The sequence below is a fragment of the Prorops nasuta genome, unplaced genomic scaffold, assembly GCF_024137725.1.
Source record: "Prorops nasuta isolate Cenicafe-Biocafe unplaced genomic scaffold, Cenicafe_Pnas_1.2 PNAS00021, whole genome shotgun sequence".
NCBI lineage: Eukaryota > Metazoa > Arthropoda > Insecta > Hymenoptera > Bethylidae > Prorops > Prorops nasuta.
The window spans coordinates 3,373,744-3,390,199 of record NW_027116818.1 but is presented as its reverse complement, the minus strand read 5'-3'; the positions used below and the strand labels follow the sequence as shown (position 1 = coordinate 3,390,199).

At 31.3% G+C, this 16,456-nt stretch overlaps 4 protein-coding genes across 7 annotated transcripts; 3 read left to right on the top strand and 1 right to left on the bottom strand.

The window, feature by feature from the left end:
* The first annotated feature begins 665 nt into the window (after nucleotides 1-665).
* LOC136780873 (uncharacterized) lies at nucleotides 666-4,314 on the top strand. 2 transcript variants are annotated; one of them, XM_066739444.1, is made up of 7 exons: nucleotides 666-1,044; nucleotides 1,112-1,229; nucleotides 1,550-1,753; nucleotides 1,880-1,906; nucleotides 1,993-2,271; nucleotides 2,349-2,647; nucleotides 2,710-4,314. In XM_066739444.1, exons 1-7 carry the CDS (start codon nucleotides 947-949, stop codon nucleotides 3,491-3,493), a joined length of 1,809 nt encoding a protein of 602 aa, XP_066595541.1. In that variant the 5' UTR covers nucleotides 666-946; the 3' UTR covers nucleotides 3,494-4,314. The 2 variants fall into 2 exon arrangements, with proteins under 2 accessions (XP_066595541.1, XP_066595540.1); XM_066739443.1 differs by having other exon boundaries at nucleotides 675-750; nucleotides 828-1,044; nucleotides 1,550-1,906.
* A 2,743-nt stretch (nucleotides 4,315-7,057) lies between these two features.
* On the top strand, nucleotides 7,058-10,553 carry LOC136780878 (aldo-keto reductase family 1 member B1-like). 2 transcript variants are annotated; one of them, XM_066739452.1, is made up of 6 exons: nucleotides 7,058-7,184; nucleotides 7,326-7,436; nucleotides 9,255-9,734; nucleotides 9,800-10,006; nucleotides 10,112-10,260; nucleotides 10,339-10,553. In XM_066739452.1, the coding sequence occupies exons 2-6, from the start codon at nucleotides 7,362-7,364 to the stop codon at nucleotides 10,379-10,381; spliced, it is 954 nt and encodes a 317-aa protein (XP_066595549.1). In that variant the 5' UTR covers nucleotides 7,058-7,184; nucleotides 7,326-7,361; the 3' UTR covers nucleotides 10,382-10,553. The 2 variants fall into 2 exon arrangements, with proteins under 2 accessions (XP_066595549.1, XP_066595548.1); XM_066739451.1 differs by having other exon boundaries at nucleotides 7,093-7,237.
* A 295-nt stretch (nucleotides 10,554-10,848) lies between these two features.
* LOC136780876 (STAM-binding protein-like A) lies at nucleotides 10,849-14,727 on the bottom strand. Of its 2 annotated transcripts, XM_066739449.1 has the most exons (8): nucleotides 14,402-14,726; nucleotides 13,890-13,988; nucleotides 13,590-13,811; nucleotides 13,358-13,531; nucleotides 12,973-13,279; nucleotides 12,786-12,898; nucleotides 12,600-12,702; nucleotides 10,849-12,515 (listed from the first exon to the last, which is right to left on the bottom strand). In XM_066739449.1, the coding sequence occupies exons 1-8, from the start codon at nucleotides 14,542-14,544 to the stop codon at nucleotides 12,450-12,452; spliced, it is 1,227 nt and encodes a 408-aa protein (XP_066595546.1). In that variant the 5' UTR covers nucleotides 14,545-14,726; the 3' UTR covers nucleotides 10,849-12,449. The 2 variants fall into 2 exon arrangements, with proteins under 2 accessions (XP_066595546.1, XP_066595545.1); XM_066739448.1 differs by having other exon boundaries at nucleotides 10,849-12,702; nucleotides 14,402-14,727.
* A 38-nt stretch (nucleotides 14,728-14,765) lies between these two features.
* Ercc1 (DNA excision repair protein Ercc1) lies at nucleotides 14,766-16,340 on the top strand. The gene is made up of 5 exons (XM_066739453.1): nucleotides 14,766-15,015; nucleotides 15,093-15,291; nucleotides 15,358-15,552; nucleotides 15,619-15,807; nucleotides 16,002-16,340. The coding sequence occupies exons 2-5, from the start codon at nucleotides 15,229-15,231 to the stop codon at nucleotides 16,200-16,202; spliced, it is 648 nt and encodes a 215-aa protein (XP_066595550.1). The 5' UTR covers nucleotides 14,766-15,015; nucleotides 15,093-15,228; the 3' UTR covers nucleotides 16,203-16,340.
* The last annotated feature ends 116 nt before the right edge of the window (nucleotides 16,341-16,456 follow it).

Sequence of the window (16,456 nt, the reverse complement as noted above, 5' to 3'; positions counted from 1 at the left end):
TACTGCGCATAGAAAATTGCATGAAACGTATGCACATTGCACAATAGCATTTATAAAGACTGCATGAACCCGCTTAAAATGACTGTTCTTTGTACTTGTATTTACTATTTGTACAATTATTAGCGTTTTGGGCTTTAAGGGCCGGTTTTTTCACCTATTGGTAAAATTTATCTGCTTGGTAAAATTTACAAACTGTAGTAAATTCTATTCAATTTCAAGCTTTAGCAAATGGATAAATTTATCCAGACGTTTGCCAATAGGTGGAACAACCGGCTCTAAGTGGAACGCATTCGAGGCAAACGAAGATGAGTTAAAGCGCGCGAAGTAAGAGCGCTGGTTTCTTTTCAAAGTGGTTCCTAAATGCAACGAAAAATTAAGAAAAGCCATACTTGGCAATCAATGTATACTCTATGGGTGCGTTCACGGAGATGCTATTTAGCGCTATTTGTGCTACTGCGCAGAGAAAATTGCCTATTATGGGTGCGTTCACGGAGACGCTATCAACGCTACTGCGCACATATAATAGGCAATTTTCTCTGCGCAGTAGCACAAATAGCGCTAAATAGCGTCTCCGTGAACGCACCCTATATGTGCGCAGTAGCGTTGATAGCGTCTCTGTGAACGCACTCTATGTATATTAAAATTTGTATTGTATTTGGTTTGTGAGTAAAGCAAATAACTATAAAACGGCATGTGACCTGTAATATTTAAAACAATACGCATTATGATTGAAATTCTTTTATTAAACAAGTTTGTTTTAATCTTCCGAAAAAATTTTATGCTATAAGATATTATGCTCTCATTTAACTCGCCTATTTTTTTTAAAGTCGTTTGCGGTTAAAAGGTTATGTACGGTTCATTTTCTGAGCTTGGTCAACAAGATCTCTTACCCACTTAAAAGTTCCATTTTTAATGATTTTGCCAAAATTATTACAATAAATGAAAAATGGAATTTGAACAAATTTTATCTTTACATGGTATAATCATATTTAGCTTTGTAACATTAATATCAACCATCTTTGGAGTGGTGTATCGGAGCTTGAAGTAAGTTACACATGTTATTGTTAAATGAAAGAATGGTAATTTATGTACAGATAAATTATTTTATTAGGTTAAGATGGCCTGTAAAACTAAATTGTTGGTTTTGCAATTGTATTGCAAAAGTTTCAAGGAAAAATGAACAGTGGTGGTTATGTCCAACTTGCAATCAATATAATGGATTTTCCAAGGTATATTAAAATACGCTTATTTTATGTATAATCTGGAGTCTGGTAAGCTTGCCAGCTGAATTCTGCTAAAATAATTGATTTCATAGGATCCCTATCTTTCACCTACAGCTATACTCTTATGCATTAATAATACATACAAGTATTGACAATGATTTTACATCAATGTTTAAAAGTTAAAGGTAGAAAAAGAGATCTTAGGAAGCAAGTTATCACAGTCTGAATGATCAGCTTTCTGTGCTCCTTTTTGTACATTGTTATATATATAATTGATTAATTCATTTGAAGAAATTTAATAAGCATTTTTTGATTTTATTTGAAAGTCTGGAGATTATAATCATGAAATTCCTGAACAGTACGAAAGTAACTTAAATCATTACGCAACATCACATATAAGAGAAGACAAAAAAAATGTTGACAAATTATTTAAAAATGGATTGTGTAAAGAATGTAATAAAAATGAAAACTTGAAGCTAATAGAGTTAACAAATTTCAATGCCACAAGTGAAAGATTTTATGACAAAGAGGTAAAACAATTTAAAATATACTTGGAGCATAAGTATCCCATATGCTTTGATTGTCAAATGACTGTAAAAAATGTATTGAAGAAACAAGCTAAATGGTTACTACATTATAAAATGTTAATTTTTAAGCAAAAACCAGTTCAACTTTTGACAAAGGTAAACAAATTAAAATATTAATCACATACAACATAATTGAATCAAGTGATAACTTGTGAAAAAGTTATTAAATTATACATTTTTAGAATCATCACAAACTAGAAAAAATGTGCAGAGTAATTCTAACAATTTTGGATTCAGCAACGCTATATAATGCTGGAATATGGATATTACCTATTGGCGGTTTATTGTTTCAATTATGTGCGTGTATTGCCAGTCCAAGAAGCCGTAAAGGTACAGATATTATTATAGCTTCTTTATGGATATGTGTTATAATTCTCACACCCTTCAAAGAAATGAGACTTATAAAAACCAATGTAAAAAATTCATGGTTCTCTATGGAATATGTTACTCAACATCACTTAGTAAGTAATTTAAAAAAATATATATAAAATATTCAGATTTTATGCAAGAAATTATCTATATTTCACAATACTTCCAGAATGTTACTTTTGCATTAATCATAGGATTAATGAACATCAAGCCAAAATTATATGAATTTCAAACAAAGGAGAAAGTATTTTTCAAAAAACTGGATTCTCCGAAACCAATACAAAGTATAAGTAATACCTCAAATAAAAAAACTAATGATGTTGAAATACTGAAGAACATAGTAAATCATAATCAACATCAGATACTAAATCGACAGTCTCCAATTAACATAACTAATATCTCAATGTCTTGTAACACAATGGAAACTCCTCTTCTAATAAAACAACAAAATTTAGAAAATGAACCAATGTGAGTAACACACTTTAAATATAATGTGCATTTAATAAATTTATTAAACAATTTGTTTACAGACCCCAACAATTTAAAAAATCAACTAACAGTTTTACTGGAAACACACATAATTCATCATTATTTTTAAATGGTAATATTATGGATGATAATTATTTAAATACCAGTATAAACTCTTTAAGTACTTTGTCAATAAGTGGAAGTGCACACAGATTATCTGAAAAAGTACCAAGAGATTTTCAGAGAAATGTATACAATTCAGCCAATGTAGAATTATTCAGAAAAGCAAATTATTCATATAGTAGAAGTATTTTAGCGCCTCCAAAGCTAAAATCAGTAACACAAACATCGTGGGTTGCTGGTGGGTATTGGCAAGAAGGTATGAGTGCACCAACCTTATCAAGATCATCTAGTCAAAGTTCTGGATTTGATTCCATTGGATCAAATTTTACTCCTTCAAGGGAACATTCTGTATCGAAATGTGATTTTGATCAATCCTCTGTTACTTCTCATGCATCACAGATCTACTATCCATTTAGATCAGATACTCCTAGCTATGTGACATCCTACAGTCAGCAAATATTAAGGCCACAAAACTTACAGAATCAACCTTCTATCTCGTCACACAGCTTACTGTCTCCAAACTTTGCTTGTAAATCTAATTGTTCAAATCATTGGATACAGACACATAAAATAAGAGAAAATGATAACATAGATTTTAATAAAAAACCTGAACAATGTAAAGGAGGTCCAATTTTGACTACAAACTCTGTTTGGCTGCCAGTACTGCTTTGCAGCTCACTTGTTATGAATATGATTGTATTAATCATGATATTATTGCGTTAGCAGTATGGTTAATGTTTGTTTTATTGTGCAGGTTAAACTTTAAATACTTAATGTTGTATATTTTAGGTAAATGTAAATATTATTATTAGTACTACTATAATTTTCAAAACATAAGCGTTGTATATGAGTTCCAATGTTTTTATTTTTTTGTTTAATACTGCCATAACTAGCCATATACTAAAAAAACATGTGATACAAAAAAGGATGATTAATGTGTTCATTAGCAGTGTTCTATGATAATTGAAAGAATTGTTTCCACTAGTATTTATACAAGTCTTACTACTGCAGACCTGATACATTTTTAATTGTTAACGTTTCTATTACATTGGTATAGCAATTGTTTATTTCATGGCTTTGTTCAAATACTCTAAAAGTATTAGCATAACGCTGCAAGATTTATTTTATATTAGATATTTTTCTAAGTGGACAAAAATTTATATTATGTAATTGAAAAAACTTAGCTCTTTTATAAGAGTTTTATAATATTATAAAACAATTTACAAGGTTCAGATGCACTGCAGGCAGTGATAAAACAATAAATATTAATGAATACTTGGCATTTCTTATTACAGTTTAAAATATTTTTAATACAGACAAAAATGTAATCTTTGTTTTATAATATGAATTATGGTTTGTGTAATAACTGAGTTTATTAAATAAACCTTTACATCTTTATTAGAATTAATTTAGATTGATTTTAAAATTTCCAAAACAGTATACTAACTTAATTCTTTAATCACCTTTTAAATCGAAATTCTAGACAAGATTGCGGTGTTTTTTGACGACCAATTTTAAACAGTGTAAAAAACACTTGTAGATTGATAAAGCTACATCCATCCTTTTACAAATGCTGGTTTCGATGCATTTTATAGAATTTAATCGTATCTTTAAACCTTTTGCCGTTACAAAAACCAAAATTACAGAAGAATAATTAAATTATATTCCTTAACAATATATATACATATATTATGTACAAGCCAAGAATACCTCACCCTCCGAATTTCACTACATTTCCCTACACATTCCTTACCCTTACTTTCCCCTCCCTTCTTCCCTACTACACGTCAATAGAGGATGGTCCATATTTTTCAACACTTAATCTATTCGATGACCCGTTTGCAATGTTCTGTTTCTGTATCCTCATGGTCCCAATGCCTAATGACGACAATAGATGCCCCAGCTTCATTTATGTAGTTAACGCAAACATTACACATACACGCGCATACTCGTTAAACCACTTATAATTTCATATCGAAATATTTAGTTAATAACTAGATGAAATGATGATAAATTCGTGTGGTACGTTGCAAAACTCTTGTAATATACTACAAGAAAGTGGAATTAAAAATAAGGAATTCCATTTTAAAAAAAAATTGGTTGACCTTCATATGACCTTCGCGTAATCTTTCATAATTAAACGAATACCACTATAATAATGTTTTGAAACAATAAAACAATCATGTGTATATCTTTATTTATTGAAAAGTGTATATTTTCGAGAATAATAGGGAAAGAGGAAGGAACTTTATGAACACACCCTGTATATATATTAATTTAATGAAAGATTCTTTTCTCTCTTTATACACGTCGTTCCACTCCTAAATTCGAGACGTTTCAAAAACACAGTAGCTTCCTTCATAAGTCCACGCGCTACTTTCAACAAGTATTTTTCACTAGCATTAAGTCATATCAATTTTCCAAATAATGGGCGTCTCTTTCACTTATTTTAATTTTAATTTTCTATTCAAATACCTATCACGATTATACATGCAATATAACATATAGCGTGTTAGATAAGTGTATAACCGTTTGAGTATCTCAAAAATAAATATTTTAGAGGATAATGTTTCTAAGAAACATTGTAGGGATTTAAACGTTCTATTGAGTGATGATATCTGTTTAACCTTGAAAAATCAGTATATACAAAGGGGGGCTATTTTTTTAATGAGTCATACAATTTTTTATGAATCTATGTGAAGGATAAGAACGCGCGTGCGAGCGCGAGAGGCGTTTTCAATACTCTAATTAGATATTTATTTTCATTGGGAATAACTAAAATTGTAAGTTTTTATATAAATTAACAACGTCGCAGAATTAGCACCAGTGTGAAGTTAGCACTCCAAATTTTAAAAATGGGGAAAAAAACAAACAGTGCTAGTAGCACCCGGAAAAGTTTTACAGTTTCTTGGTATTTTTACAAGAAGTTTTGCAGATTTAAATCGAAAAACTATAAAAAGATGATTTAGGGTGCCAACTTCACTTTCTCTAATATTCAAATGCTCATATCCTTTAAAACTAAAAGTCCTATTGATAAAAACTAATAGACATAGTTATAGAACTCTTTAGGGTGCCATCAGAACTCTAGTTAAAAATCAAAAATTAAAAAAAAAATTAAAATTTTCCATGTATAGAAGTCCCATGGTTAGATTAACATCTTGTGTGGATACGTCAAGGTAGCCTTGACTTTTTCAAATAAAATAGCATATGCTTTAATATTGTTGTAGCTTCTCAAAAGCTTTACAAAATTTAAAATGTTTATTCCACCCAGTCATTTACGCGACATTTAAATTTGAAATTATTGGTAGAACATGAGTAGAACGAATATACATGTATATGCGTAATGGTCACGTACACTATTTCAACCTAGTTCACACCTATGTGCAATTTCAAATCGAGAAATCTTGTAAATGTCTAAATGGAATGATAAATTAAGTGTTTTTGCAAAACTCTTGAGATAATCTATAATATGAATATAAAAAAAAATACTATTTCACTGACAAAATTTAAAGTGATCTTAACGTAATTTTTATAGCGTATTTCTAAGTCAATTAATAAAGTGAAAAATAGATTTTTTAAGTAATATAATTTTAGTATAAATAAATATCTTTTTCGCAAACGCTTTGTTTATAAATTATATTTGAAGGAGTTTCAGCTTTTGGAACACTTTATAGTACATACTCTAGTCTGAAATTGATTGAAATATTCATAGGGAATTCTTATTTAAACTAACCTATCACATAATTTATGAAATTGATTAAAATTTTCGACTATTAAATCATATATGAAATTCTCATGTAAAAAGTTCTGTCAATGCCCTTCTAGACTATTTCATTCGTCTGGAATCTCTGGATCGCGTGATATGCCACTGATAACAGTCACTAGCAAAACGCTTGCTGCTCAGCTGAATCATATCCCGAAGTCACCTGCACTGCTAAACGTACATACACTGAACGTCATAAATGACTTTTCCTACCTAAGGGCTCCTGAAAATAATAGAACCACTGTCTCCCATAAACGCTTTGTAGGAAACAGTATACGATGGTACACACAGTATCTAGAGTATTACCATTACATACTTACAATACTCAAATCCCTATTGTTTATATGGATTATGGTTATGAACGATCATGTAACACATCTCATATTTCAGTATATTCAGCTAATTTCGGAATGCAACCTGAGTGTTTGAAGAGAGTCAAGGAAGAACGGAAAAGTTGATGACTGTTTAGTTGTATTGGGTAAATTCGAGATAATTGTATCGTTCCTAACCTAACCTGACCTAACTGGATATGGTGTGGCGGCCGGCGAATGATCATTGAATCAGTGTTCATCAAAGAGGGGGTACTGGACAGACGGAGAATTTATAAGAAGGAATCCAATCTGCTCTACCCGGTTGCTCTTACAACTGCCGGTCGGTTACATAGTGATAACTCTTTCTTTTATACATATCTATACTCATACAAGGTCATTTTGCTAATTTTGCAATATTTCATAACTCTTTGTAATAGTCTTCTTGTTACTACAGGATTCAAATTTTTTCTCTACTTTTTAGTTTTCATCACTAGATAACTGAAGAAAACAATTAATAATGTCTTTAAACGTGCCGAAAGTAAAGTTTTACAACAACAACGAGATTCCGATTCTTGGTCTTGGAACTTGGAAAGTAAGTCAAAAACTTAATGTTTACAACGTATATTCTTGAAGCTGGGTTTCCATCTCAATGATGACTTTTAATATCTCATATTTTTCCTGCTATCTTTGCATCTTTCACTTTTATCAAAACCATATCAACTTTTGATCCACTAGTTTTCCATTGTCTATTTATTATCATTGTCAATAACAATAACCTAGTAATCTTTGCCCAACGATCTTGCTCCGTTATGAGAATTTACGTGTTTCTATTTTTTAGCCAAATCAGTATATCGAACTTATACACAATTCTAAAAACCTTACACTAAAGGTCTACCGTCTATCTCGTTGGCTAGACTTTCATGTTTAGTTTCATCCCTAATACAAGTTAAATCCGTACAATGTACATAAAGTATAAAAAGGGTGGGCAATAAAAACAGACCTTATAACTCTAACAAAAATCCCCTACTGTGGGTTATTCTATACCTCATAATATTAATTTCTAGATTACTGGTAAAGCTCCTTTTGGGGCTTTGAAAAATATCGCGATGAGATAATCGACCAACTTTTTATTAGAAGCTAAAAATTTTCCACACAAAAAGCCCATATTTCGGAGTAACATCGCCGGCAGCCTGCAGGTTAATGAACCTTACATGTAAGAGCTCTCATCGCTCGAAAGCCATTTTGACCAAATAGATGGAAAGATACTGAAAAATATGATGTTACTACTTTTATTAATGTAGGCATAACCTGTCTTTATGAAAAATCGAAATGAAAAATGCAAATGATTTTGATTATGCAATTTCAAAAATTTACCTAGGGTATAAAATACTTCATAGCAAGGTTCTAAAGTTAAGCTTCAAATGTCATTCATTTTTTGTCTTAAAGAAATTATTGCAGTACATTCAAACTATATTGAATGAACTGTAGGAAAACGAAAAAGTGTTAAAGTTAGTCTTTTTAATGTAACTGATTTATTTTTTGAAGAAAAAACGTGTTTACTACACTTTTATATCATTAAAAAGATAAATTGGCAGAATAAACTTTTATGATTAAAATGACTCAACAATAATCAAAAAAAGAATCAAAAATGCAATTTTTTTAATCACTAAAAGTGATGGCCATAAAAATAAGTTATAAAAATATACTTTGGGTGCCAATGTAATAGTCAAATAAATTAGTTTTCTAAAGTTCTTTAATCGAATATTTTCAAATTTAAAGCATGTCTAACAAGTACATCTGAATATACTTCAAAATCTCCTTAAGTATTTAAGTTCAATGTTCAGCCCAAATAGAACTTAAGTTTAGGCTTATCTCAATAAATTCCTTATAAGTCAGATTATCTAAGATCATGCATAATTCTATGTTCTCATGATAAAATACAATTCAAGCTTTGCTAAGTTTACCAATCAAGTTTTCTGTTATCTACTTATTTACATATACCGGGTGGCTAATTAACTGAGGTCAGACGTGTATATTAGGAGAGTATGAATAATTATACAAATTAATTTGCTATACCACTTTTAAATCTCGTTTTTATTAAAGAAGTTATTAAAGGTAAAAAAATTCTTGATTCAGGGCTTCTTGCGATCTGAAGAATATTCTATCGAAGTCCAACTAATAACGACAAAAATAACAACGGTTTGCTTTACCAGAAGTGTCGAATTGAGCAATATTTAATTCTCAATACGTTTTTTATTAAAGTTTGGTTTAAAAGATGATAGAGGAATTCTTTTCTTACGATTATTCATACTATTCAAATTTGTAGGATTGACCATGGTTGACCGTCCGCCCGATATATTCAAATTATCTTATTTTGTTTTATCTTTAATTTTCATCATTAATTTTTCAGTCCAAACCTGGTGAAGTTACGCGGGCTGTCAAAAGTGCTATAGACATTGGCTACAGACACATTGATTGTGCACATGTTTATGGAAATGAGAAAGAAGTTGGAGATGCAATTAAAGCCAAGTTAGACGAAGGCGTTCTTAAAAGGGAGGACCTTTTTGTAACAAGCAAATTGTGGAACACTTTTCACAGACCTGATTTAGTTGAACCTGCAATTAAAGAGACCCTGAAAAATTTGCAACTCGATCATTTGGATCTGTATTTGATTCACTGGCCATTTGGCTACAAAGAGGATGATGAATTATTTCCCAAGGACTCCAATGGTTTACCTCTGCTTAGTGATGTGGACTATATTGACACCTGGAAAGCGATGGAAACTGTTTTGAACAAAGGATTGGCCAAGAACATAGGAGTTAGTAACTTTAATTCTGAGCAGATTGACAGACTACTTAAGAATTGCACAGTAAAGCCTGTCACCAATCAAGTAAGTATCCTTGGTATAACTAATTTTCTTCTACCTTCTGCTGTTTTATACTTTTATATTCCTAGATTGAGTGTCATCCCTATTTGAACCAACGGAAACTATCCAATTTTTGTAAAGAAAAAGGTATTACAATAACAGCTTATAGTCCTTTGGGTTCACCAGATAGACCATGGGCTAAGCCAGATGACCCTAAACTCCTCGAGGATAAGAAATTGCTTCAGTTATCAGAGAAATATAAGAAAACCCCTGCTCAGTTATTAATTCGTTACCAAGTATGTTTATCTCTTCTGTATATACATTTGAAAACTCTGTTTTTCATCCACTTCTATTACTATCTTATCTTTTCCAAATCAATCAATATACAAATTTGTTGATAGATTGACAGGGGCCACATAGTTATACCCAAGTCAGTCACAGAGTCCAGAATTGCTCAAAATGGTCAAGTATTTGACTTCCAGATGGATTCTGAGGATATCGCTTATATAGACACATTTGATTGCAATGGAAGAATCTGCCCGATGACCGGGTATAAATTTATTATCCTTTAATAATAAGCCCGATAGACTATTCTACGATTGCTAATGTGAACATTATTTTGTTACAGGACCGAATCCGGGCCTTATTACCCATTTAACATTCCTTTTTAAAGCCAAGAAGATCAGTGCACCGATAGTCATGATTGGTACACGATTTCGTTTCTATGATTTCACTAACTATGTTTAGAATAAATTACCCGAAGCGATAAAAACATGCGAAATTTATTTTATTATTCTTGTCTTAAATGACGATGTAGCATTAATTAAAATACAATTGAAATAAGTCTCTTTACAAAGCATATCCGTACCTGTACATTTTATGTTACTCTATTATCTTTTACAGAACTTTAGATAATTTATTTCAACTCAAGATATTTACAACACTTTTTATTAACTTTTATCCGATTTGCAATCCGAGTCTGAGCACCTAGTTTATGTAACATTAAAGAATTTAGGCATGACTCGGAATGCAGTCTCAGTATATCGTGACTAGCAGCATTATTAATCGCGCGTAATAAGAAATATCTGATATTTAGTGCTTTGAGTATTAGCTGGGAACATTTACCAAAACAATACAATGAAGTGAGAATGTATAATTGCATACATATACAAAGTCCTACAAAAGTAACGGCATGTATATACAACACTATATATCCTCACCTGAATATCACTGTGTTTGTATACACATAGCAACTATTATGGAAAATTGATTCGGTTACAATTCAACTAACTTCTTTCCATCTGTACTTTCTTTACCAAATATAATACTGTATTTAGCACGAAGGAAACAACTCAATTTCCTACATTACAGTACGATGAACACGATTGATTTTCTTTCTTCAAAGGCACGATAGATTTACACGATTATGCGCCGACTATTATACCTAAATCAAAATTTGTTCCCCAAATTTTAAAAGTTTAATATTCTAATAGTACAGTAATCATACGCTACTCCATTTTATTCAATAGAATCAATTTTTTGTATTGCACATTCTTGTAACTATTAATGGGATTTCTCATACCGGCATGATAGATTAAAAACGCTGGTCAGCGATATGACGTTATTTTACATGTTTTAGAAAATGATGAACAAATTGAAAATACAGCATCCTTAAGACAATTAGGAACTTTTAATAAAACCAACAAGCCTATAAAAATTGAAATCGGATAAGAAATAACGATGCAGCGTTGTCCGGCGTTTTCGATCTGTAATGTTTCTATAAAGACTTCCATTAACAGGGGCTTTTCAAAAATTTCAAATTTACACGAAACATATGCATTCTTCAAATGCGCGTTTTTAATTTCGACTATAAGTTTATACATGTCGCATTAATTCTACTTTCCAAAAATCAATGCGAGGTATTTTAACACATAGGGTCTCTATAGTCTCGAGAGCAAAATCGATCTAAGTTAGTTTATAATTGCTGAAAGAGTGCGACAGCTTTGCGTACAGTGGGAGAAACTGAATTGTCATCTTTGTTATAATGTTGTATAGGACTTTAGTAGAGAAAGTGCAAAGTGAAATTAATTGAAAGATTGACGAATCAATTTCCCACAGAGTAGATATTAACTTACAAAATATTTCAAGTTTAAATTTAGCATAAATGCTTAGATCGAATGCTGCATCTATATGGTGTTTTAGAAATTTTTCAAGATAAGCAACAAGAACATGAGATGAAATTAGGTGATTCATTGAAGAAAATTAGAAGAAACCTTATCATGGCCTTGACAAGGCTACTAAAGGTCAAATTAATACTGTTACAAAATACATTTCTGCAATTCTTAAAAACTTCCACTTATAATATTTTCTTTTACCGTGTTTAATTTTTAAGATGATTTTGACGGTATGAGTGGTTTGAAATACGCAGGTATAGTATTTTTCTCTCCCTTTAGATCTATTCACACTAAAATCAAAAATAAGAGGATAATTTAAAATGTGCGTAAAACTTTTATATTGCTCTAAGCTAAATCTTTGAAAATTATAAAATGAATCACCCACCAAAACCAATAATTAATTTTCTCTTGCTCATTACATTACGGGAAATTGATTCTTGTGTGGTATAGCAAACTTTAACCTATACTTTCTCAAGAAACTATATATTACACTATGGCCAAACTACACCATAATCAATTTCCCGCATTAAACTTCCTAGCACTGAATCTTTATCTCAGGAAAAGATCACTGTCTTCTCAAATCAACCACAACTACACCAGCTGCAAAATCCAGTTTGCAATGAGTTGCTTTCTGAAAATATTATTACACTAAATGAAAATAAAATCTACAGATTTCGCAAATGTTACACGCGAAACAAAACTGCAGATTGCTTACCGTGTAAAGCGGTGGTTCTGTTGGATGAGGATGGAAGCCCGTTCCTGTACAACTGGCGATAAATTCTAAGCCATATTGCGGCGTTAGGATAAAAAATCCAGTTCTACGAGAAATTCGATAAGACAGTAGTATGAATATAGTACTGATTAATAGAAATTAACGTGTAGCAATGCCGAAGATACGTACTCATCATATTTTGGGGCGCAAACGATAGCTATAGCTTCAGCCATCATCAATTGATATGCGCAATGAGTGTGAAGGTCTACGCTAGATAAGAACGCGGTTTGCGTTGGATGCGTCTGTAAAGTGGGTAATACCCTTAATCATCGAAAGGGATGTATCTTCGTTATAAATTCTTTGATTTTATACATACATGTATCCACCCTAACGTGAATAAATTATGTCGATCCTGATAGTCAAAAATATCTTCTTCGTTATGCGTTGCACAAGAATCTGGAGAGCCCGTTTGTTGCGGAATTAGTAAGTGCGTTACCAAGAGTTTGTTCCTGTCCAGTCTCCCTGCTATTATACCACAAGTTTCTTTATTATTCGCTGTATTTGTAAAAGCCAAGGTGAGGAATTTCTGCAATAATTCATTTGGTAAAACGATATCGCGTAACTTTGGTGTATCATTCGTGGTCGTGGCAGGCTTGGTAGACCTATCTATAAATGGTGTTTTCCTGATAATACAGTAAGAAAAAGTATAGATTTACTAAAATGTTCGATTTTAATCATAGGGATGAGCAGCTTCAACATACTTCTCTCTTGATGGTTGACCTACATTATCTGTCTGTGGATATAGTGTCTTTCTATTATCCTCAGATAAAATTTTAAGATCTTCTTTGTTAGCAGATGCTCCAGATAATTCTTTTACCGTTTTCAGTGCTGCTAATGTGGCCAGTTTCTTTTTCCTTTCCTCCTCTTCCTTCAATCTAACAACAGTTTAGGAGATTATAAAAAAATGTTCACATTAATTCCTACCTAGTATACCTTTGATGTTCTTCTCTCTTTCGCCTCTCCTTATCAGCTAATTCTTTCTCCTTGACCTCTTCCAAATATTTTTCAAATTCTGCTTGATATTGGCTTAACAATTGCTTTTTCAATTCCTCAGCCTTTGTAATAACTTCTCGTAATGCTTCTTGATTTTTAGCCTTTTCTACTCTTGGTACAGTATGATACAGGGGATGATCTCTTATCTTTTCTACAAAGATTCTATAAAAATTTATACATTGCTTGCTTTCATACTGTTATTGAAATTCTTAAATTTTTTTATTTCTCTCTTATACTTACGTTATAAATTTCATGTACAATACATAAGCATCTTCATATTCACCATCATCAATATATGAGTTAGCCATTCTTAAAAGTTGAATACCAGAACGATAATAGCTAAAAAAAATTACAAAAAATTTTAATTAAAAACAAGTTGTTAGGTTGATTATAAAAAAGAAATATTCGGAGCGAGACAGGAATTTGTAAAGTTGAAGAACATGAAAGAAAATCTTCATTTTTTTTAACATAAAACGGATCGAAAGATTATGTTTATCTAGATTGTAATAGCAGTTACACTTAGTTAATGAGTCCGATTAAAGGCTTTTAAATGCATATTTTGTATAAAGTATAATTAAAAAATCAAAATTAATTCCAATCGAAAATGTTTTGAGGTTGGAACGTACAAAAGTTAATATACTGTATAAAAATGTCTACGGCCGTGTAATTTTCTATACATTTGCCGTCGAAACACTATCATATCTCTTGATAATATTTCATGTTTAAATATTTGATTATCAAATTGTCAATACCGTTTTGGTGGAATATTATGATCCATTGTCACATCGCAGGCATGATTAGATAGAATCTTTAGGCGAGTTTTTGGGTCACTAACACTTATGTCCTTGCATAAAATTCTGTTAACGGTGTCATCGTCTGTATCATTTTTTTTCATTTTAAAAAGATAAATTATATGTTCCTATTATAACAATTGCTCAAGACAAATTTTTAAACACTTTAAAGACCAACATAAAACCCTTGAGAGTCTTGAGACTGCTTGAAACACTTCATTTTACTCTCTGACAGTTTCTGACCTTGATAGTAAACACCATAGAGCATAGAGCTACGAAATACCTGGCTGGAGCTGGAGCGTGAAGCCGCTGGAGGGAGCGCAACTCAACGTAAAGTTCATTTTAAAGCGAAGTCAAAGTAGTAGGGGAAGTAAATTGGTTTCGGATTGGATCGCAGTATCCAAGCCGACAGTAGTGAAAAGTGAAAATACACTAGTGTTAATTTGGAACTTAGTGGAAATCAGTGATACCACTGGTATCATAGTACCAGTTGAAAAGCCGAATTGACAGATCGGCGAATTAAAACCAGCAAGTTATTAATCACGCGAATACATAAAATATACTTTCTTTGGAAGGTATATAATGGCAGTTAATTAATTTTGCTGTTAACAACAAATAGCTTTATTAGTTTATATACTCTCTATAATTGCAGATAAATAAAGAAAACACTTGCCACCTCTGGAAATTAGAAGTCACTGTTGAAGAACAAGAGGGTTGTGTCATTTATTTTAAAAATATCCATTTGATATTTATTGCTATCTCCTGTTTTCTTTTATTTCATAAGTAAAATGAGTGCCAAGTTGCCTGAAAGCTCCACAAGGACAAATGCTTTGCTAGTTAGCCATAAGCAGGCACGTTTATCATTTGCTTTTTTTATGCTTTATAGCAAAATGTTTATTATTAATTATCGATTGTAGAAAGGTAACCCACTACTGAAATTCATTACCAATGTTCCATGGGAATTTGCTGATATTGTACCAGACTATGTCATGGGCAATACTGCATGTGCCTTGTTTTTATCCATAAGATATCACCAGCTAAATCCAGATTATATTCATGGACGTTTGAAACTACTTGGTAATGCATACAACCTCAGAGTTCTGCTTGTGCAGGTATTGAGTATAAAATAAGATTTGTGCTGACATTTATGATTTAAAAGTTTTTTATCTAATATTAAGGTAGACATTGCTGATCCACACTGTGCATTGAAGCATCTTACAAGAATTTGCATTCTTGCTGATTTGACCTTAATGCTAGCTTGGAATACAGAAGAAGCTGGACGAATTATAGAAACTTATAAAATTTATGAGAATAAGCCACCAGATTCTATAATGGAACGTTGTGATAGGCTTGTTCCACATGAAAAGGTATCTTGTAGCAGCAGACTAAAAAACAGTTGCTCCACCTGTTGATAAATTTATTTATTTGGTAATGCTTCAAAATAAATATTAGAATTTATTATAACTTGTACTTTTTGTCAAGCAAATAAATTTTATCAGTAAGTGGAAGAGATTATTTAAAATACTGAGTTAATTGCATAAAGTAATGTTTTATCTTATAGATCATGAATGCTTTGACAGCGATTAGGTCTATTAATAAAACTGATGCAACAACTCTTCTACAAACTTTTGGCTCTTTAAAAGCAATTTGTAACACTAATCAAGCAAATTTAGCTCTTTGTCCTGGCATTCGATTGCAAAAAGCTCAAAGGCTGTATAATACACTTCATCAACCTTTTCTGAGAGAGAATAAAACAAAATAAACTTAAAAGATTTTTTTTGTACTGCATATTTAATAAATATATTTTTTTACTGTTGCTTAATTTCACCATACATAAGTTAATTACTTAGCTATAAAAAATTGAAACAAATGTGAAGTCCGTTATAATTAACTTGAAACTATAACTTTAAATTATAAAATCAGCGCGCTAAATGCATACTCAACATGTTAAATTTTTAATAAATTATTGTTAGTGACAACAATGACTATCTATGTGCATGCATGTATACAATAGAG

Bases quoted from the DNA above. Each gene is read 5' to 3' on its own strand.
- LOC136780873 (XM_066739443.1), top strand. From the start codon at position 947: ATGGAATTTGAACAAATTTTATCTTTACATGGTATAATCATATTTAGC. The intron at 1,045-1,111 runs GTAAGTTACACA...TTATTTTATTAG, and splicing joins GTGGTGTATCGGAGCTTGAA to GTTAAGATGGCCTGTAAAAC. The intron at 2,648-2,709 runs GTGAGTAACACA...ATTTGTTTACAG, and splicing joins AATTTAGAAAATGAACCAAT to ACCCCAACAATTTAAAAAAT.
- LOC136780878 (XM_066739452.1), top strand. From the start codon at position 7,362: ATGTCTTTAAACGTGCCGAAAGTAAAGTTTTACAACAACAACGAGATT. The intron at 9,735-9,799 runs GTAAGTATCCTT...TTATATTCCTAG, and splicing joins TAAAGCCTGTCACCAATCAA to ATTGAGTGTCATCCCTATTT. The intron at 10,007-10,111 runs GTATGTTTATCT...ATTTGTTGATAG, and splicing joins AGTTATTAATTCGTTACCAA to ATTGACAGGGGCCACATAGT.
- LOC136780876 (XM_066739448.1), bottom strand. From the start codon at position 14,544: ATGAAAAAAAATGATACAGACGATGACACCGTTAACAGAATTTTATGC. The intron at 13,532-13,589 runs GTATACTAGGTA...AACTGTTGTTAG, and splicing joins AAGAGAGAAGAACATCAAAG to ATTGAAGGAAGAGGAGGAAA. The intron at 13,280-13,357 runs GTATGTTGAAGC...CTGTATTATCAG, and splicing joins GGTCAACCATCAAGAGAGAA to GAAAACACCATTTATAGATA.
- Ercc1 (XM_066739453.1), top strand. From the start codon at position 15,229: ATGAGTGCCAAGTTGCCTGAAAGCTCCACAAGGACAAATGCTTTGCTA. The intron at 15,292-15,357 runs GCACGTTTATCA...TATCGATTGTAG, and splicing joins TGCTAGTTAGCCATAAGCAG to AAAGGTAACCCACTACTGAA. The intron at 15,808-16,001 runs GTATCTTGTAGC...TTTATCTTATAG, and splicing joins GGCTTGTTCCACATGAAAAG to ATCATGAATGCTTTGACAGC.